We start from the raw sequence: 20,037 nt of genomic DNA on the forward strand, positions 1-20,037 counted from the left end.
AAATTAAAGAATTGTTTTTTTCAAAGTGGGTTTTCAGGCGGGAGCATTTGCTATAACTTCGCGGAGCACAAATTTCCCGCGGAGCACCATTTGAAAACCCCTGCCTTAGATGAAGGCCTTCTAATTCTATAGGAACGCTCGATCGGTAGATTGATTGCATAGGCTTTCGTTAATGAAACGGTTGAGAACGCTACAAACGGTATACATTCTATCAAACATATACCGGGAATGATTGTGTCATATTTACCCGAACAACAGCTACTCGGAAGACATTCACCAGAAATCCAATCACCCGAATGTAACAAATACCCGAAAGCGACAGGCTACCGAATCATCTACTCGAATGACTATTTACCGGAATGCAGCATCCACTCGAATGTAACATTTTCCCGAATGCAACATCCACCTGAATGCCACATTCACCTCAATGTACTGCAGGTCGGACTCGATTATCCGGAGTATTGATTTTTTTTGATGTAGAACTACGTCTTTCAGGAATTGTGCCAAATCAGAAAACGGGTCACGTTTTTATGAAATAAAGTTAACGTTAATAGCTATTTTCACTGTGAACGAATTCTCATGATTTGCATACCAATCGAATCGAGAATTCTCTAAGATTTGTTTGATATGCTATACATTACAATTCGCTAATTTCTAAAGGGTTTAAATTCATGAAAACTGGAGAAACTTTCTTTTTTCCCATACATTTGATCTGCCGATTTGTGTGCTAACCCTACCCGTATTTCGAATGCTTATAACTCGAACATTTCTAAACAGATAGGAAAGATGTTTGCATCAATTGATAGGAAATATTTCTACGCGTCTATCACAATTTATAAAATATTATTTTTTATGAGATGAACAATTGAATAACTGTAAAATGTCAAGCGTTATCCAAACGCCCTTACTGCCAAATTTTGATTGGCCCGACTTACGGTTTCCCCAACACAGACTTTAAAATCGATGTACCAGTTGAAATCCAGAAATGATAGTCAGGGGTATTTTTGTTCCCACCGAGCTGTGTTTCCCTAACACGGAATTCAATATCAATGTGCCTGGGGGAATCCGCTTTGTAAATACATGCAAGTCGGGGGTACTTTTTGGTGTTGAGTACTTTTGTACTCTCTTGTCGTTGTGCAGACTGGAATATGTTTCTCAAAAACGTACTTTTAAACTGAAAAGCCTGGGAAAATCGTCATTTCAGATACTAGAGGTGAATAAACTTTCGTGGTTCGAGAACTACGTAAACATGAGATGTGCAATAATTTCAGAGGGAAATATAAAATGCAATGATCGTTTGACAATTCTTCCGTTCACATATTTTGGTAGTCCTAGGTATTATATCAAGTGTGCACCCGTGGCCGAGTGGTTGGCGTCTAACATTATCATGCCGGGTGTTCGGGTTCGATTCCCGTTCTGGCCGGGGAATTTTTCGTCAAAGAAATTTCCTTCGACTTGCACTGTGGTCACGCGTATTCAAGAACTTGCCTCTCGGAATACATTCAAGGCGTGTCATTTGGCTTAAGAAATCTCAACTAAGTATTAATAAATGACGCTAGTTAATGCATTCGTTGAGACGGCAAAAGTTCCACAGAGAACGTTAACGCCATTCAAGAAGAAGGCATCATATCAAACGTAAAAGGACGTTCATCAAATTTATTTGTAACGAAGAACATAATCTATTACAAAAATTTCGGTGCATTCTAAAATAATATTCGAAGTGGTACACAAGTGGATTGCGTAATATAATTGAGTAGTTATACGTCGAATATATGCGGTCGTGTCCTAGATACAACCCCTTACAATTTTTTTTTTCACTCCGGATAATCGAATCCTCCGGATAATCGAGTCATAAAAAAAGGAACTTTCTCTCGATAAACGTAATCAATATAGGTATCGAATGAAAGGTCTTGACCAGTAGAACAGAATTATTTATGAAAAATGTAAATCCAAGATAACGGCCGCTACTCATCAATATCAAAAGAAAGTTCGCGACTAGTAGAACATAGCAGATAATGAAAAATCCAATTCCAAGATGGCCGCAGTCCCCAAACAACAAATCACTTTTTAAATGGTTTCATTCAGCTTGACTTGTTTCTATGTATGTTTGAATGTTTGTAGGGTTGTCCCACATTAATAGAAAATTGACCCCGTTCCTGTTGAAATTCAATTTGGCTCTCCTTGAAAAATGGCTGAATGAATTGACTTGGAGAACACGAAACATAATAAACAACACAAATTCAAAAAGGCCGCCGCAACTAAACGGTCGACTATGTATTTTTTGCCATCCCCTCAATATCGGTATCAAATGAAATGATTTGACTAATAGAATACAGTACATCATGAAAATATTCCGAAGAAAATTAAGTAAGAAATAAACGTTGGATTTTCATTGTCCACAGTCAGTTGTTTCATCATATACCCCACGATTTTATTTTAGTCTTATCATTGCTCTAGATTAATGTAGGAACGGATGTGATAACTACTAACTGCTGCTTGTCTAATTATTTTCTAGATTTTAGTACATCAAACCGTTTAACCTCAAAAGTTTTTTTACTTATTTTATTTTCTAGTTTTTGGTAAATTATCTGTATCATTAGTACACTTTTCTACATTAAAATCATTCAAAACATTATTTAAAATTTTTATTTCTTACCTAACTTTCTTCGGAATATTTTGATGATATACTGTATTCTATTAGCCAAATCATTTCATTTGATACCAATATTGAGGGGATTGCAAAAAAATACATAGTCGACCGTTTTGTGGCGGAGACCTTTTCGAATCTATGTTGTTCATAGTGTAGTGTATTCTGCAAATCAAGCCATTCAGCCGTTTTTTAGCGGCGGCCAAATTGAATTTTTCAAGATCATGGAATACGCAGTTTTATAATGACAGTAGAATCAAATGTATGTTCCAAATTTCAGATCAATCATCCAACAGGAACGGGGTAAATTTTCTATCAATGTGGGACTACCCTACAAACATTCAAACATACATAGAAACAGGTCAAGCTGAATGAAACCATTTAAAAAGTAATTAGTTGTTTGGGGACTGTGGCCATCTTGGAATTGGATTTTTCATTATCTACTATGTTCTACTAGTCGAGAACTTTCTTTTGATACCCATATTGATGAGGTTGTGAAAAAAATATATATGGCGCCATCTTGTGGTGGTGGCCATATTGGATTTGAAGTAATAGCTTGAGCTTGAGCTTGGGTAGACTGTACAATTCGAAGTTGCTCTCCGTGATTGACCTAAACCAACCAAATTGCACAAAGAACACATAGAATGACGCTTGGGACTGTGCAATTTTCGATGATTCGAGCTACAAATGGTCAATAACGACGTCGGCCACGTCCTTACAGTCACCAGAAGAAGGGTAGGAATGTTAGTATGATGTTCGCCGCTCGAAGACCAGAATGGTCACCTCTATAGCGTAGTTCCCTAGCGTTTATCATGGAAGGGATAGTTGTTAGTGGGAATGGTTAAGAAAAATCAGGATTCACTGCGGTAAGTGATGTGACTCTAAAAACGTGCACTCTCAACGATTCGGCGAAAAGAGATTTGAAGAAAATATACATTCTTATCGAACCGGTCATGCATTTCGTTATTCATCGTGCGTAGTACATAGATATTTTCTGACCTGAGAAGGTCATAAGAAGCCTCTAAAAACTATTGGTCCGGCGAAATATTCCGTTATTCCACGCGCGTTGTCTTCATTGAATCGTAGCGATGGAGGGTTATATTTAAGAAACCTGAGAAGGTAACCGAGAGAACACCTCTAAAATTAATCGGCTCGGGGATATATTCCTTCATTCATCACGCAAACGGTTTATAGAACTCCAATCGTGACGGAGTAAAATTTTCTTTAGGAAACCTGAGAGGGGAGCCAAAAGAACTCCTCTACAACCAATCGATCCGGCAATTTCTTCCGTTTTTCATCGCTCGTACGCTTTATTAAACTCGTGACGGAAAAAAGTTATCCTTAGGAAACCTGAGAAGGTAACTGACAGAAATCAGAAATCAGTCGGACCTGTTATATATTCCGTAAACCATCGAGCATATTCTTTATCGAGTTCCGATTGCAACTGCGGGTAGGACACTGTCGCTACGAAAACCTTAGTCTAAACAACCAATCCGCGACACCAGCGGCAGACAACGCCAAACAAATATGTTAACCCAAAAACATTCGATGAACAGATAATTTTGAACGGAAAAAAATCGTACGTCATTAAAATAAACACAATCTGCATCATCCTTAAAATGTGCTCGAATCGTCCGCAAAAATAATAAATTGATAAATTTAACAACAAATACAATACAATTTATTTAAAAAATATTATCATACACTTCGATGTTTATGGTGAAAATTAATTTAATGTAACTTTTAAAAATTATGGCATCATAACCCTTTTGTTAATGCTCGCCGTTTGATCATTCGAAAATCGAATAGTAATTTATACGAATGAATGGACTATTGTAAAATGCCCCAACTATGAATCCATAATCGATTAAACAATAATTATAGACATCTCAAACTGAAGCACACCTCCGCAGTATGAGCCGAACCTGATACCTGAAGCCAGGAACCAATCAATTGCAAACAACTAAAATAGCAAAACATCAAACTGTCCATCATCAACATGTCTGCTCGTGCTGTTGAGATATCCGATTTCACGACACTCGGTGAAAACACGAACTTGCTCTCCACCAGTTTTCAGACATATCAATCTGCGAGCAGAAATGTAGTCATAACAGCACCATAACACCATAACACGAAATACCGTTCTGAATCACACCCGGACAGCCCCACACCTCGGACACTCCGCAACAACTACCAAAGGTGCCCAATGCCCCGATGATATAACTAAAGGGTTACTCTAAAGAATCAATTGTGATAATAATTTTATAGTTATATCATCATGGTGTCAAGTATTTCAAGGCATTACTACAGAGTGTCCGAAACATGAAGCCGTCCGAAATACAAGTCAGAATGGTACATTGCTCCGAGAAAATATCAAAAGAAAGAGAGAAAGAAAGACAACTTAGCTCTTCATCCTGGTTGTGTCCGTGTAAAAGCACACTTCTTCGATGAACTTCGACGCTCGTTCAGAGAATTGTACTACAACAAATACACTAGCACAACTTCACACGCGCCCATAACAAGAAAGAACATGAACTTGGAAGATTACGTCTCAGCGTTATGCATTTTTCGCTCATATAAAACTTTTGAACAATTCTATTTCATTTTCCTATCGCAAAAACACATCCAGAGATTAGTACTAACTGGGAAAAATCGTTCGGACTGGTTAAGAAATATAATTCTTCCTAAAAGTTTTGAATTTTTCATAAATAACTATATTCTACTAGTCAAGCCCTTTCATTTGATACCCATATTGATGGGGTTCTGAGAAAATATGTAATCCGCCATTTTGTAGTGACCGCCATCTTAGATTTGCATTCTACTAGTCAAGTCCTTTCATTTGATACCCATATTAGCTATTCAATATGGAATGATTATACAAATTATTCAAAATTTCCGAAAATCAAAAATAAAATACTCCGGATAATCGAGTCCGACCTGTAGGGGAAGCGAGGGTAAGCCCGCCACTGAGGATAAGACCGGTACCCCCTGAGTTTTACTAGAAAACTCTGATTAACTACGTTTTTGAATACTATACATGTTAGTATTTATTATTTTAGACGTTTTCAATCACATCGAACCCAACATGATCCGTCAATTGTAAAAATATAAATCAAAACAAACTCGAATGCCGATGATATGTAGCCGGATGTAATTTTCCGTCAGTGAAGTTTAAGCTTTTATTGTTGAACGCGGTTTCAAATTCTTTTCCGTTGCTCTACAGTTTGTCCCCTGGATTGTTAGCAATCACTGGGATTCGAGTTGAGGTAAGTTAAAGCAATTAGTTAATAGAAATAGTCTTCTTGAAAAAATGTGTGCTGTCGGGGTAAGTCCGTCACCCTTTGAGTGGGGGATCCCGGCATGGTTTGCGTTTAGTTGAAGGTGTCTAAGACATATTTTCCATCAATTTCAGATGCCTCGCAGCTACCAAAGGAAAACGAATCGAGGGAGTTGGTCCCAGGAGAACCTCACCCTTGCAAAAGAGGCTATTGCTAGTGGAGTTTCTATCAAACGTGCTTTCACGACTTTTGGAATACCCAGGTCTACATTACATGATCACGTTTTTCAGAAGGTGGTAAGCGCGAAATTAGAACCAAGAAAGACCCTATTTACGGTGGAGCAGGAAGCGGAGATCATGCAGCACCTACTTGACCTAGAAAACCGATTTTATGGCATCACGAAGATTGACGTACGGAAGCTAGCTTTCGAGCTTGCTGAGAGAAATGGAATCGCTTGTTCGTAAGTTGTTTTTTATGAATTGAACTACTCATGTAAATTTAATGTTGGATTTAAGCTGTTCGATAAAACTAAATGAACTTCATCATTGAACGAAAAATAATGGCTATATGGTCATAACGAAAATAATAAACTAATTACAAATAAACATAATTTAATTAGTTTTATTACCATCATAATCACAAAAACCTGAAATAATTTACCTACAGTCATGAACTCATACTTCTATGTGATTTCAAGTCGAATCCTAGTGTGATTAAAAGCGTCGTATGACGGATATTGATTCAAGAAAGAAGTAAAACTGACCACCGGTAAGTGTTCAATGTGGTCCTAGATTTGATTAAACTTGTAATTGAATTGTGGTGTGGTTTGGTGATTTCTTCTCCATATTCCATGTTCATCGGAACTTGTTCCGACCATATCTCCGGAATCGGTTGAACGATCCGAATCATACTCGACAGCGACATTTAGAATTAGAATACCTTCTATTTGCCGACTGTCACATTCAAACTGGTTCATCTTTTGCCAAGTATATATATTGAGAAATTGAGATGACGGTCTTACCCCGTAGGGTACCGGTGTTACCCCCATGGGGTGCCGGTTTCACCCGCACTGGTTGATGAGCTTCATTTTTATGGCAGTTTTTTAAATTGACTATTACTTGAGAAAATAACCGTTTAAATGTACTGATATTCCTTATATCTCATGGCAAACGTCTAGTTCGATACTTTTCCTTAGGGGGTCGGGCATACCCCCCATTCCCCTACTATGTTTTTTGAAAATTTTAGTTTCAATAACCGCAATGGAAATTATATCTTACACTCAATGAGTTTACGCGTTTACACGCATTCGGTGAAAATTTGTATGCCATGATGCCAACTTTTTGGTCAACATCATCGCAATCATATTTGAGCTGAATATATTGCAGGTGAACTTTTTTCATGGCAAACATTCATGTTCATAAACATGTTTCATAAATTAGAACAATTCCGTAGAATTTGCACCAAGTTTTATATTTCATGAGTTAGTTCATTGTTCGTTATTAAACATACAGGAAAACCTGTTTTTTGCGGTCCCTTTTGGCGTGATTTCTCGTTTGTGTGACACTTTTTGTGCGATTTTATTATAACATCGGGTGTTGAATCACGCAAACTAATTGCACAAATAACAAAATTGCACCTAAACAGTCACACAAATGAGAAACGCAGAAAAAGCAACCGCACAAAACAGGTTTGCCTGTACTCGACTTTTAATCGTGTATGATCAAAAAAAAAAAATTCTAATTTAGGTAGCCATAATTTTGAGACGGTGTTTGAAAGTTTTACACGAGAAGTCATGCATCTGTTAATTTAAAAAACACATCTTTCAGTTAACTTAAAAAAATACGACAATCGATCATGACAATGACTCTGTCCTAGTTTAATTATGAATGATTGTGTAAGTTCTGGCATTTCTCAGCGAACCAAATTGTGTACTATGCGGCTCTTTTCCAACCTTTAATTTACTCGTAATACAAAACACCAAATCATCCTTATAATCACACCCACTAGGCCTTCGCTGGACGACGGTCAGCACCACCTCCTGGCTACCTCGACCAATAGTACTTACCTTCAGGAAAAACAGTCCACCCGCCGGCAGGAATATCCTGTGCGACCCGGGCAGAATTTTAAGCGATGCTCCATCTTTGTACCACTGTATGCTGGGTGGCGGGTGGCCCTCAGCTTTACAGTTGAGAGTGGCAGGCTCGTGGCGAGGTACAGTTGTGTCGATAGGATGCTCGATGATGCGTGGATTCTGGACCGCTGTTTGTTGAGAAAAAAGAGAACAAGAGGAAGCAGCATTAATTTAGATGCCCTTCACATGATGATGCTGCGGGGACTGATGATGTTATTTTTAACGAACCCATCAAAACAAATTGCAAAACCAGTTGCTGGGAAACGGACAGCTGTGGTCCGAAAAGTTAGCCTTCAGCTGAATAACACTCTGCAATTTAAACACCCCCCAATCTCTTCGGGAAACAAACAATGTTTGTCGCCCGTAATAGGGCAAGAGTTACACCGATTCGAGTGATTGATTTTGACAAATTGAATTTTAAACAAACGGCCAGCAAAGTGCCCTATCGTGTCGCTAATTGCGTTCTTGGCATGAACATATGTGGAAAATTCAGCCCAAGTTATTTGCGAGCCAATTGCGAGCGGAACGCAACTTAAAAATTAGCCCCATGCGTCAACTCCCAAGGCTATATGTCAGCAAAAAACAACACTGGAATGCCAATCTCCGGGTAATTAAGACTCACGAGCATTTTTCTGGGGCGGTGAGTGAGGGGCGTAGCTGAGTTTGATGGACAAGCGTTCCGTTCGTTCCTTTCGCTCGATTGATGCCGGCAGTAGTTCACAGTTAGTTACGTTTAATTACGATTACGGGCACTCCGGAGCGGGCAAGAAAAAAAATCACATTTGCTCGAGAAGAACGGTAATTACCGGTTATTAGGGGAGGAATGTAATTTTTATTTCAATTTTCATGACGTTAATTACCCTCGCTCGAGACTTGTTTGCCGGTTCGAGTTGTTTTTGCCATCCGAACCTGCGTGATGCAGACTCTTACGGTAACCGATACCACGCGTCTCCATCCAATCGGTGGTGGAATGAATAATGGTTAGGGGAAGCGGCGGCGGCGGTTGGCAAAAACCACCACGTTCGATAAATTTCCACTCGAAATTGAGTAATAAATTAAACATTTCTTTATCGTAAATTTGCATAGCGAGGGGGGAGGAGGGATAACAGAAGCATCCGCCACCCATTCTCGAATCGAGTCTCTCATGTGTACCAGGAAGCTGATTTCGAAAAATGAGAGCACCGAAGTGCGAAGCCGGTTACCACACAGAGATGCCAGACTGGAGGAATTTATGGAGGTGAGCGTCTGGGTTTTTTCGGGTATCTTCTGTCGGAAGTTTTGGGAGTTCATTGGGCGAAAGACAAAAGAAGTTTTTTCATTAGGAGTTCACTTACACTTGACCGTGGTAGTAGTGCATCTCATTCACATGGAAAATAAGGTGAGTGTGGGAAAAATGGAGACATTTGGTATTTCGATCTCCAATGTACTCTTGGTGATTTATTACAAAATGAACAAGAATTTCCTTCTTTCGAGAAAGACGCATGTGTCAGTTATTGTAATATCTTAACGTAGAAGAAGTTGGTGTAGTAAGTTGGGAGAGACAGATGCCTCACACTTCCCAAGGAAACGTTAATAGGTTGTGGAACTATTTTTCAGTGGTTTTATTTATGTTTACTATCTTCTTGCAGTATCTATTTCTTCATCAAGTTATTTTTATGCAGTTTTCAGAGAATGAAATACATTATGGACACAAAAACAAATTATCCCAATTCACCCTGTTTTCAAGACCGAAAGGCAAAGGAATTTGTTCACGATAACAACGATGTGATTTCCTTAAAATTTATGTAACTGAGCCTGTAAAAATAAACGAATAATAAAAACAACGATGTGTTTGGTACTAGAGCCATAAATGCAGCCATTCCATGCCAAACCGATGTGGTTCTCAAATTTTCGTGAGAATTAGTAGTTTCGATAAACCCGTATTTTTTCAAATTTTTTATGATGGTGCCCATTCCTATTTTAGAGTGGTCCGAATTTTTACCCCTTTTTATCCACTTTTAACTTTTGAACTACCGGACCGATTCATGTGATCGACATATCAAACTGAACTACATTCAATTCAGATAAGCGTTATGAAAATGATCACATTTGTATATTCACTGCAATCTATAAACTCATATATTGTGTAGGTAGAACAGTAATAAGAAAAAGCGGCGTTGCGTACTGCATTTTTAGATGTTATAAAAAAATGTAGGAAATTGTTAAAATTTTCATAAAAAATTAACAAAATTTAAAAAAAATTTCGCTTAAAAATATTTTTAAATTTTGAATTCATTTTTCTCAAAACACATTTTTTTAAATTCTCAAAAAAATTAATGAATAGCCCTTACAATTCCAACAAGTCGTTTATACATCAGAAGATGGGTGCGTTTACCGGGAAAAAGTTTTTCCAACAGCAACTTTTTCATGTTTTTTTTTAAATTACAAATAACCCTAAATTTGCTTAAAGGCATGATAGCGATGTAGTATATTGTCTTTTTTTTTAATTTGAAAAAATAGATTAGAATGGGCCATACAATTTCCAACAAATCAACAAATTAAAAATCGGTCCGGTAGTTCAAAAGTTAAAAGTGGATAAAAAGGGGTAAAAATTGATTGTTCGGACCACTCTAAAATAGGAATGGGCACCATCATAAAAAATTTGAAAAAATACGGGTTTATCGAAACTACTAATTCTCACGAAAATTTGAGAACCACATCGGTTTGGCATGGAATGGCTGCATTTATGGCTCTAGTACCAAACACATCGTTGTTTTTATTATTCGTTTATTTTTACAGGCTCAGTTACATAAATTTTAAGGAAATCATCAACAAAATACATTGGAAGATGGGCAACGCTACAGAGGAAAAGTTTTTAGAACAAACAACAACTTTTTCATGTATTTCATTGAAAAATTACTATTTATGTTTAATTCGTAACATTCGTATGCATAAATTATCACGATTTACACGCTCTGCTAACTTTTTGCTATTTAGAAACATGTCATGAATATGTCAAACGCGAGAATTTACACACAAAAATGTAACTAGTAAAACATTATTTTTTCAGGGGTCTCCATACAAAAAATGTCCTATATTCCAGAAACCATAAAAAATCTTGGCTTTAAACAAAATTAGGATCAGTTGTAGTTTTTTCAAAGAAAACATGAAAATGTTGTTGTTAGAAAAACTTTTTCCCTGTAAAAGTACCCATCTTCCGATGTATGGACGACTTGTTGAAAATTGTGAGGGCTATTCATTTATTTTTTTGAGAATTAAAAAAAATATATTTTTGAGAATTAAAAAGAATTAATTTTTTGAGAAAAATGAATTTTAATTTGCTATATTTTATCTTTTGACTCTAATTTTTTAAGTATTATAGTAATATTTTTTTTGTAAAAGAAAAAAATTTGGCCCTTTCATAAAGTAGTCTAATTCTATTCTAAATACTTCAAGTATACAAAGTTGCTTAAAAGACCCATGTGTTTACACCCACAACGTTTCCCTGCTATCTGAGATGGTGCTGCCAACTCCTAAGACGAATTGGCATGGAATTCGTCTATATCTACCGAAATGCGCCCGTGGCTCAAACGTTTGTAGACTACTCATGTATATAACTTTTTTTCTAATCTAACAACAACAATAATGCAAAAAATCCATCATCATCAGTACGAACACGATAGCTTATGCAAACATCAGAACATTCAAACGTTTTTACAAAAACACAGATTTCACATGTAAAATACACAAGTGTTTTTTAGGGTTAACGGGCTGTAGCAACTATATTATCACCGATTGTTTCAACTGTGAAACAGTTCATTTTTGTTCCAAAAGTAAATGTGTGTTATTCCTCATGTTAAGATTATATTTTCTGAAGTTGGAGTCGATTCCACGGCCTTATAAAAGGTTAAAGTTTTATCGGAATCGGTTCAAGAGTTCCGGAGATATGGCGAGAACAAGTTCAGTGACCATTAATTCCAGAACTCAAAACCCGAAATTTGAAGTATCAAACTTCTTGATTTTGCGAAACTAGCTTATTTGTTATGCATTCAAGCCTTTCATTGACGTAACTCGGATATGTTCCGTATCAGGTTTCCGAGGGGCGTGACCACTTTATAACCAGAACCAAATCCCATCATGCGACATATCGAACTTCATTATTTGTCAAAACTTGCACATTGGTGACTAATACAAAGGCTTTCGACCACAAATCGAGATATGAGAAAGGCACGACTACACCTTTAGGTGAATTAAAATATATTTGGTATCCTCAGACCCCTGAATTATCATTTATATTGTCATATGTAAAGAAATTAGTTAAATTCTTCACATTTTCGTGTATACTACACTAGAAAATAATGAAAAAGTTAGATTGAACAATTTCACGCCAAAGCCATGTTTGTAATTTTACGTTGAAAATTTGCCAAATTAATGTTTAGGGAAATTTTTTACCAAATATTTCATAACGTTTTGTGCTTTGGCACCAGTACTGGTTTTGAAAATAATTGGGCATAGAATAAACAAGTAATTTCGCAAATATTTACATTTTTCTGAAAATCATGATCAATTTTCCCCCGATTTTAGGAAAAATAAAACCTCTATTATAAAAAAAAAACAGTAATTGAAATTGGTCATTTGATAATGAAAATTGTGATTTTGAGCATCTGCCGCTTTATGCATAATGTTGAAAAAATCATAGAATATAGCATCAAGATCGGATATTTTTTGTCTGATTTGGGCTGGAATTGCTCTTTTCACTGAGCAATGAAACTGATTTTATAGTACCTTACATCATAAAAATACATCGTAATGTAACGATTACGAATATGTTCATACTAAATTCGTTATTGATAAATTTAACATGAAATATTGACAAAAATGGGTCACCATGAAAAAAACTGTTCTTCGTCCTAACTTTTACAATTCAAAATCTTCTGACGAATATTTTCACACTAAATTCGTTATTCAAAAACTTAACTTGAAATATTCAAAATAAAAAGGGTTCAAAAAAGGGTTTGGCAGTTTTTTTTTATTCGTTCAGAAACACATTTGCTGCCTTGGACATACGTTTTATTTTGACATTCAGTGAAAAAATACAGATTCAATAATAACTGAGCAATCTATAACGATTTTTGTAGAAGGGAAAAATATTTCCCTTGAGCGTGTAAGGGTTAAAATGCCACCAATAAAATTTGGTTATGATTGCCCCAGAAAGAATGAAAATCAAATGAAGAGAGCGTATTTTTTGGGAACAAATATAAACATAACTTTGAGTGGAGTTGAGATATAGACAAGTTCTGCATCGCAAAATGTTTGTTTTAGTATGTTCTAAAAGTCTTTCGAAGACAGTTTACATGTAGAATTTGAGATATAAAAGTTAGAGCAAAAAACAGTTTTTTCATGGTGATCCTAACGCAACTCAGAAAAAACGCTACATCGGTTATTTAAAAAAAAAAAAACTTTGTTCTACAACATTGTCTCAAATAACTGGGGCTACCAATATTGTCGAAATATGTTTATCTCTATTTATGAAGATAAGAAAGTTATGTATCACTGACAATTTTGATCACCCTATTTTTACAACATGAAAATAAGCGCACTATCATATGTAACAACTTTTTTTTTATTTATTTAAGTCATTTATTTTTACAGGCTCAGTTACATAGGTTTAAAGGAGCCGAACTCTTAGCTATACTTTTATTAGTATATATCGACATGTTTCCTTAAATCTAGGGTTAATAAAGTAGGAAACCGATTACTCGCGGTCGACTCGAGATTAGAAGGGTGACATAGTTTCTTTTGGAAAAGGAGGGGATATAAGGATATTGTACAATGTTCACACTCGCATTCACACTCACGCTCATCATACTCAATTCTTAAATCTATTATTATATCTATTATGTATATACATTTCAGCTTATTCTATAGTTAGTCAGAAGGGAAACAGTCGCTCGCGAAGGAAAAAAAAGGAGAGGATAAGGGTGTACGGACAATCACACACGAAGATCGATAGTTTTAAGGAAAACATATATTAGGGACATGTAATCGAGGTCTAACCGAGCCAACACATCTCTCACCGGTACATTGGGCTGTCTACCTCGGGTCTGAAGGGAGTTTTCTAAATTCGATCTGGCAACAAGATACACCTCGCACGACCAAACAACGTGCTCGATGTCGTGGTAACCTTGGCCACAAACACAGAGATTGCTACTGGCAAGATTGAAACGAAAGAGTAGCGCATCTAACGAACAGTGATTGGACATGAGTCGGGAGAAGGTGCGAATAAAGTCCCGACTCAAGTCCAGACTTTTGAACCACGGTTTGAGGCTAACCTTAGGGGATATTGAGTGAAACCACCGGCCCAATTCATCTTCATTCCATTTGCGTTGCCAATTAGCGATGGTATTTTTACGGACTAAAGAATAAAATTCATTGAAGGCGATTTGACGCTGATAAATGTCGCCCTCAATCGCACCTACCTTTGCTAATGAGTCAGCCCTCTCATTACCCGGAATTGAGCAATGTGAAGGGACCCAGACAAAGGTAATGACATAACAGCGTCTGGATAAAGCACTCAAAATTTCTCGTATTCTCTCAAGGAAGTACGGCGAGTGCTTTTCCGGCCTCACTGAACGGATAGCTTCGACAGAGCTAAGACTATCCGTTACAATGTAATAGTGTTCAACAGGTCGTGAGGCGACGCTGTCCAGCGCCCAATGAATTGCTGCCAATTCAGCAATATACACTGAGCAAGGATTCTGAAGACTGAGTGAGGTGCTAAAAAATTCGTTGAACACTCCAAATCCTGTGGACTCGTTTATAGTGGACCCATCAGTAAAGTACATATTATCACAATTGATGCCCCCATACTTTTCATCGAAGATCGTTGGAGCGATCCTCGATCGTTGGTAATCTGAATATCCATGGATATCTTGCATCATGGACAGATCAAAATACACAGAGGAATGGATGTAGTCAGGGAAACAAACACGGTTGGGAATATACGAAGAAGGATCAACCTGCATGGAGATGAATTCATGATATGAACTCATGAATCCGGAGTGAAAATTTAGCTCGATCAGCTGCTCAAAATTTCCGATCACCAATGGGTTGATAGCCTTACACCGGATGAAGAACCGAAGAGATAATAAATTGAAGCGATCTTTTAGTGGGAGTAGGCCTGCCAAAACCTCGAGACTCATGGTATGCGTTGAGGGCATACATCCCAACGCGATACGGAGACAAAGATACTGAATTCGCTCGAGTTTAATGAGGTGTGTTTTGGCAGCTGATTGAAAACAGAAACTGCCATACTCCATCACTGAGAGAATAGTTGTTCGATACAACATTATAAGATCTTCGGGATGGGCTCCCCACCAGGTGCCGGTAATTGTACGGAGAAAGTTTATTCTTTGTTGACATTTTTTACTCAGATACCTAATATGGGCCCCCCAAGTACATTTGGAGTCGAACCAAACCCCAAGATACTTGAATGACATAGCATGAGTGATCGGTTTACCCAAAAGTTGAAGCTTTGGTTTTGCTGGTCTTTGCTTCCTAGAAAAAACCACCATCACTGTTTTCTCCGTGGAGAATTCGATCCCAAGCCCAATGGCCCAGGTTGAAAAATTGTTCAAAGTATCTTGTAAGGGTCCTTGCAGGTCGGATTCGTTAGATCCTACGACAGACACCACTCCATCATCTGCATGTTGTCTTAGGCTGCAATTTTGTGTAAGGCAATTGTCGATGTCGCTTACATAGAAGTTGTACAAAAGGGGGCTTAAACATGAGCCCTGGGGGAGGGCCATGTGAGAGAATGTAACAACTTTGTCGAAGACAGTTTTTGTCTAGAGGATAACTGTGGAGCTCTAAATGCTAATTTCCACTTAAATACGCCTCCTGGATGTGCGATGGCCTATATTAATGAAGGTAAAGGTGTGATAACTACTAACTGCTTCTTCCCTGTTTTTTTTTTGTACTAAATCTGTATTATTATTAAGTTTAATCACAATGAAGCCGTTTAACTAAAAAGATTACTTTTTACTTATTTTATCTTACATCCTGCTGCACCAATTATATGCAATTTTGAACTCGATTATATACAGTTTGAAAACATTTTTGTTATGCTCCAAATATGACTCGTTTTTGGAAAAATGTAATATTTCAACGTTGATGTGATCGTTTTGAAGCTTTTGAAGTAATCTTTTGTTGATAATTATGTTGCTTTTATCAGTAAATAAAAATAAATTATTTAAAAAATAATCCTCCTATTCAATTTTATTTTTTAACACAGTTCAAATGTAAAGAAATTGACACAAATTGCGGATTTGAAGCTGTGCTTTCATTTAAAGAAAAAAATATTTCGCACAAATTTCTAGCGATCATATTATGAACTATGCTTTGGTCGACCCGTTTCGGACTGGGATTTTTGAAATAGTATTCCTAAGGAATTATCAATTTTACCTCGTTTTGATTATGTATGTATTCGCTATGACGGTTTCTCTAGGTGCCTAGATTTTGCGTCCTTGTTCGGGAATACTTTGCGATAACCAATCATCATCACTAAGCTAGATTGTTATGATTTCGATAGCTTGCTTTCAAAGCAATTTTTAAGCTATTGAAACACTTTTTTGGACCAATAAGTGACAATAATATAACTCGTTGACATTTTATCTTTCGAATGAAGTGATTATTATACCACTCCATTCAGCCGGTGAAGAGGTATTAACGTTCAAAACCTTGCAGTCCAGCGTCACTCTCGCTTTCGAAACTTTGAACTTACCCCCGGTACAGAAATGAAAGACGTAGTCCTACGTCAAAAAAGGCTGAGTCTGCTCGGTTCATAATTGACCGTGGAATAGTTTTGCCAATATGTTTTACTTAGCATTTGTATTGACTCAGGTCAATCGATCAGCTCCAGCAATTAGAACATCGTCGCACGCGTTTTACTGCAATATTCATAGTTTTCCGTTCTACGAAGATTACGATAACCACTTCTAAACAATTCAACAATTCCTCATCATTATCGCTCCACTCAAGTAAAGTAACGCCATCCATTGCCCTGTTCATATTAAATACATCGTTACAACACAGAATGAAATGCCATGCGAAACGTCACCTTTAGCCGACTTTATCTCGCACCATATATCAAGCATACAAGAGAAACTTAGGGGGTCTCTCCTCAAGCACAGCACGTTTAATTAATCCCATTCTGGAGTAACTTTTGCCTCACCTTCGCCGTTGGCTGCCAATTCGCCAGAAGATATAAATCTCCTGCTTGACATTTAGAATTTTCATTTGAATACATACACGCACACATTGCGTTGAGAATAATCATCCCGAACAGCGCTTTCGCACACAAATTCCCTTCCCTCCCGAAGTCTGGGAAAAGATGACTGGGATCATATTGTCACTCATATTTTTCCGCCCAAATGGCACCAGATAAGGCTGGTTTATGGGCGCAATTAGGCAGAAGCGATAATTCAATAGACGTCGACCAGAAAAAAATAATCATTAGAGGGATTTGCGGGAAGGTGGAATTTTGAATCATGCGGAATCGCGCTGACAAAGTTTTGAGATAAAGAGAGAAAGAGCGGAAAATGTAGGAAGTTTATTAGGTACAATGGTTTCAGCGGTTCATTAAAAAAAAGTGGACGGTGAATGTGAATAACCACTGATTGGGACAGCCCCGACAGCAGGACCAATGTTGCGACATGTTCTCAATCAGTGTTTTTATTTTTTATCTTCGTCCGTCCGGACCCGAACTCGTTTGGCAGCGATGGGAACGGTACCGGTAGAAGTGGGTCAGTTGGGAAATGTCTCCTTCTGCTTCGTGATTTTAATTGCATGAGGTTAATGATTTAACTCTTGCCATCCGCACGACAGCTCCGTCGGACCGTTGGCCAACCAATGCGGGGACGAAGGAAACAAGGAGCAAAAAAAAAGGAAAAACAATCACTGCCAATCTGAATAACAAGTGGCTTTTGTGTGATGTGTACACAAGAAGTCGACCTGTTTAGCATATCTTTGCATATTTGACTCGAATTAAACCGAGTCGTTGGAGCTATCAAGCGAACGTTCGCCCGGGTCGAAATCGTTGCAAGCCACCGGAAGCGTGTTCCACAGCACGATAGGACTTCCTAAGTCGACAGGTGAACGAGGATTTAATCTGGTTTTCAATATTAATTTGTTCAATTAATTTGTTATTCGAAATATGTGTACTCGAAAGTACTCTGCAGACTTATTTCGAAAACAGTACCTCAATTATTTTTGGTTTTGTTGTAATTTCACAAACTGCGAACACCTCCCGAGGACATCGGGGGCTAAAAATAAACATTCATTGTTTTGGAAAATCGATTTGACTTTGGCCACGACAGTGCTTAACCTTTGGCGGCTGACGCTGCTGACGACCGCAATATAATAAAAGTCAAGATATGAATATTTCATGGGGAGCAATTTGCATATATTTCTAGAAGACTGGCGGAAGAGAGCCGAAATGCGTTCCGCTAGACAGGAGCGGATCCTTATCGGTGGTGCTGTGACGGGCCAATTCGAGATGAGTCTGACGACGGGATTGCTCGAAGCTATTATATCAAATTTGAATCTAAACTCCTTCCTATTGAAAGGAGGGGGCTTCGAATTTCATTCACCAAGCAATAGTTTATTGAACACTTCATTACGACAAAGCCGTGGAATGGGTACAGTGTGATCATAATGACAAATCCTTATGTGAACAATATTACTCACATCTATCGCCATTTCCTTTTATGATGCTATTAAACATAAATCACTCGGATTCCTGCGGAGGAACCCTTCCCCATGGCGGCGGTGATGACTGCCAATCTCAATTACAATCTCCAAAGGGGATTATGCTCGAGGACGGTGATGGCAGTGACATGTTGAATAATCAATTAGCGGTTCCATAATGATGCCGGCGGGGAACGATAAGGTAGCGCGCGGCCCTAGCTGCTCGAGTCCTCAGTACACAATCATTACTGTTGTCTGCGCTGAAACATAATCCCACGTGGTCGACTCCACCGAGAGTAAGCACTTGCGAGTCAAAGGCTACGGAAACAACCTTACTCGAGTAACGGATTCCAATTACCGCGGCGAGTAAACCACGGAAGCCGAAATGCTATTTCGCTTTGATTTGCTTTTATCAACTGGTCCACGGTGACGGAATCTAGGGTAATAATTTTACGCCCCCACCTCTGCCCGAGAGTAAGCCGACCAAGGTGATAACTATCTCTCGGGTGAAATTTAATTTATCAAGTCCTTGACGAGCTCATCTCCAATTTCTGGAATTTTGCCATCAGTATCAAGTGGGATCATTCCCTGGCAATCACGCGAGCCCACCCGATAGTCATCGATTATACATTTAATTAAAATCTAGACGCTCACGGCGGGATTGAGTTGAAGGATAAGTAGTGTCGAAAGTTTTTCCGACAAACTGCCGGCGTTGATTGGAATCCGTTCCTTGTGGCCCATTTCCTCGAAAAGTAATTCACCTGAGTGGCACAGCGACTTGAAAAACGACAGGTGAAAGAAATCGAGTCAACTTTACTTTGACTGTTTGAGTGCGGAGCAAATTTTGTAAGCGTATGCCTCAAATGCGAATGAGTTTGGATATATTTATATGCACTGTTGGATGGCTGCAAAAATCATTGAAAAATGGATGGCAATCAGGGATAACATATAGATTTTTTTCAATTTGAATCCCCAATATGTTCCCGAAAGAGGAAATTCTACGCTTCCCACAGTTTTGGAATATAACAAGAGGAGCGCAATCGCGCTATCAATAATCATTCGGGCGATTTCTTTGCTATCTGTTTTCACCTCGTCCGTGTTCATTTCATTTTTCACTGTCGAATGAACATCAAGACATGTTTGAATAATCCTCCTCTTAGACTGAATTCGTATCTCTCTCTCTCTTATTTATAAATTGTAGATGAGTTCATGATAGGTAAACAATGAAGCCATCCATTAGTGGTGTAACTACTTTT

The 20,037-nt window shown here is 37.9% G+C and overlaps 1 protein-coding gene across 1 annotated transcript in view; it reads right to left on the reverse strand.

Annotated features, from left to right (window-relative positions):
* The window catches only part of LOC129774900 (protein sax-3-like), a 379,654-nt gene that overhangs the window by 125,473 nt on the left and 234,144 nt on the right, over positions 1 to 20,037 (reverse strand). Inside the window, exon 2 of the mRNA XM_055778957.1 lies at positions 7,991 to 8,184. Coding sequence (XP_055634932.1) covers positions 7,991 to 8,184 — 194 coding nt within the window. The remainder of the gene's footprint in view (positions 1 to 7,990; positions 8,185 to 20,037) is intronic.

This window comes from Toxorhynchites rutilus, chromosome 3 (assembly GCF_029784135.1).
Source record: "Toxorhynchites rutilus septentrionalis strain SRP chromosome 3, ASM2978413v1, whole genome shotgun sequence".
NCBI lineage: Eukaryota > Metazoa > Arthropoda > Insecta > Diptera > Culicidae > Toxorhynchites > Toxorhynchites rutilus.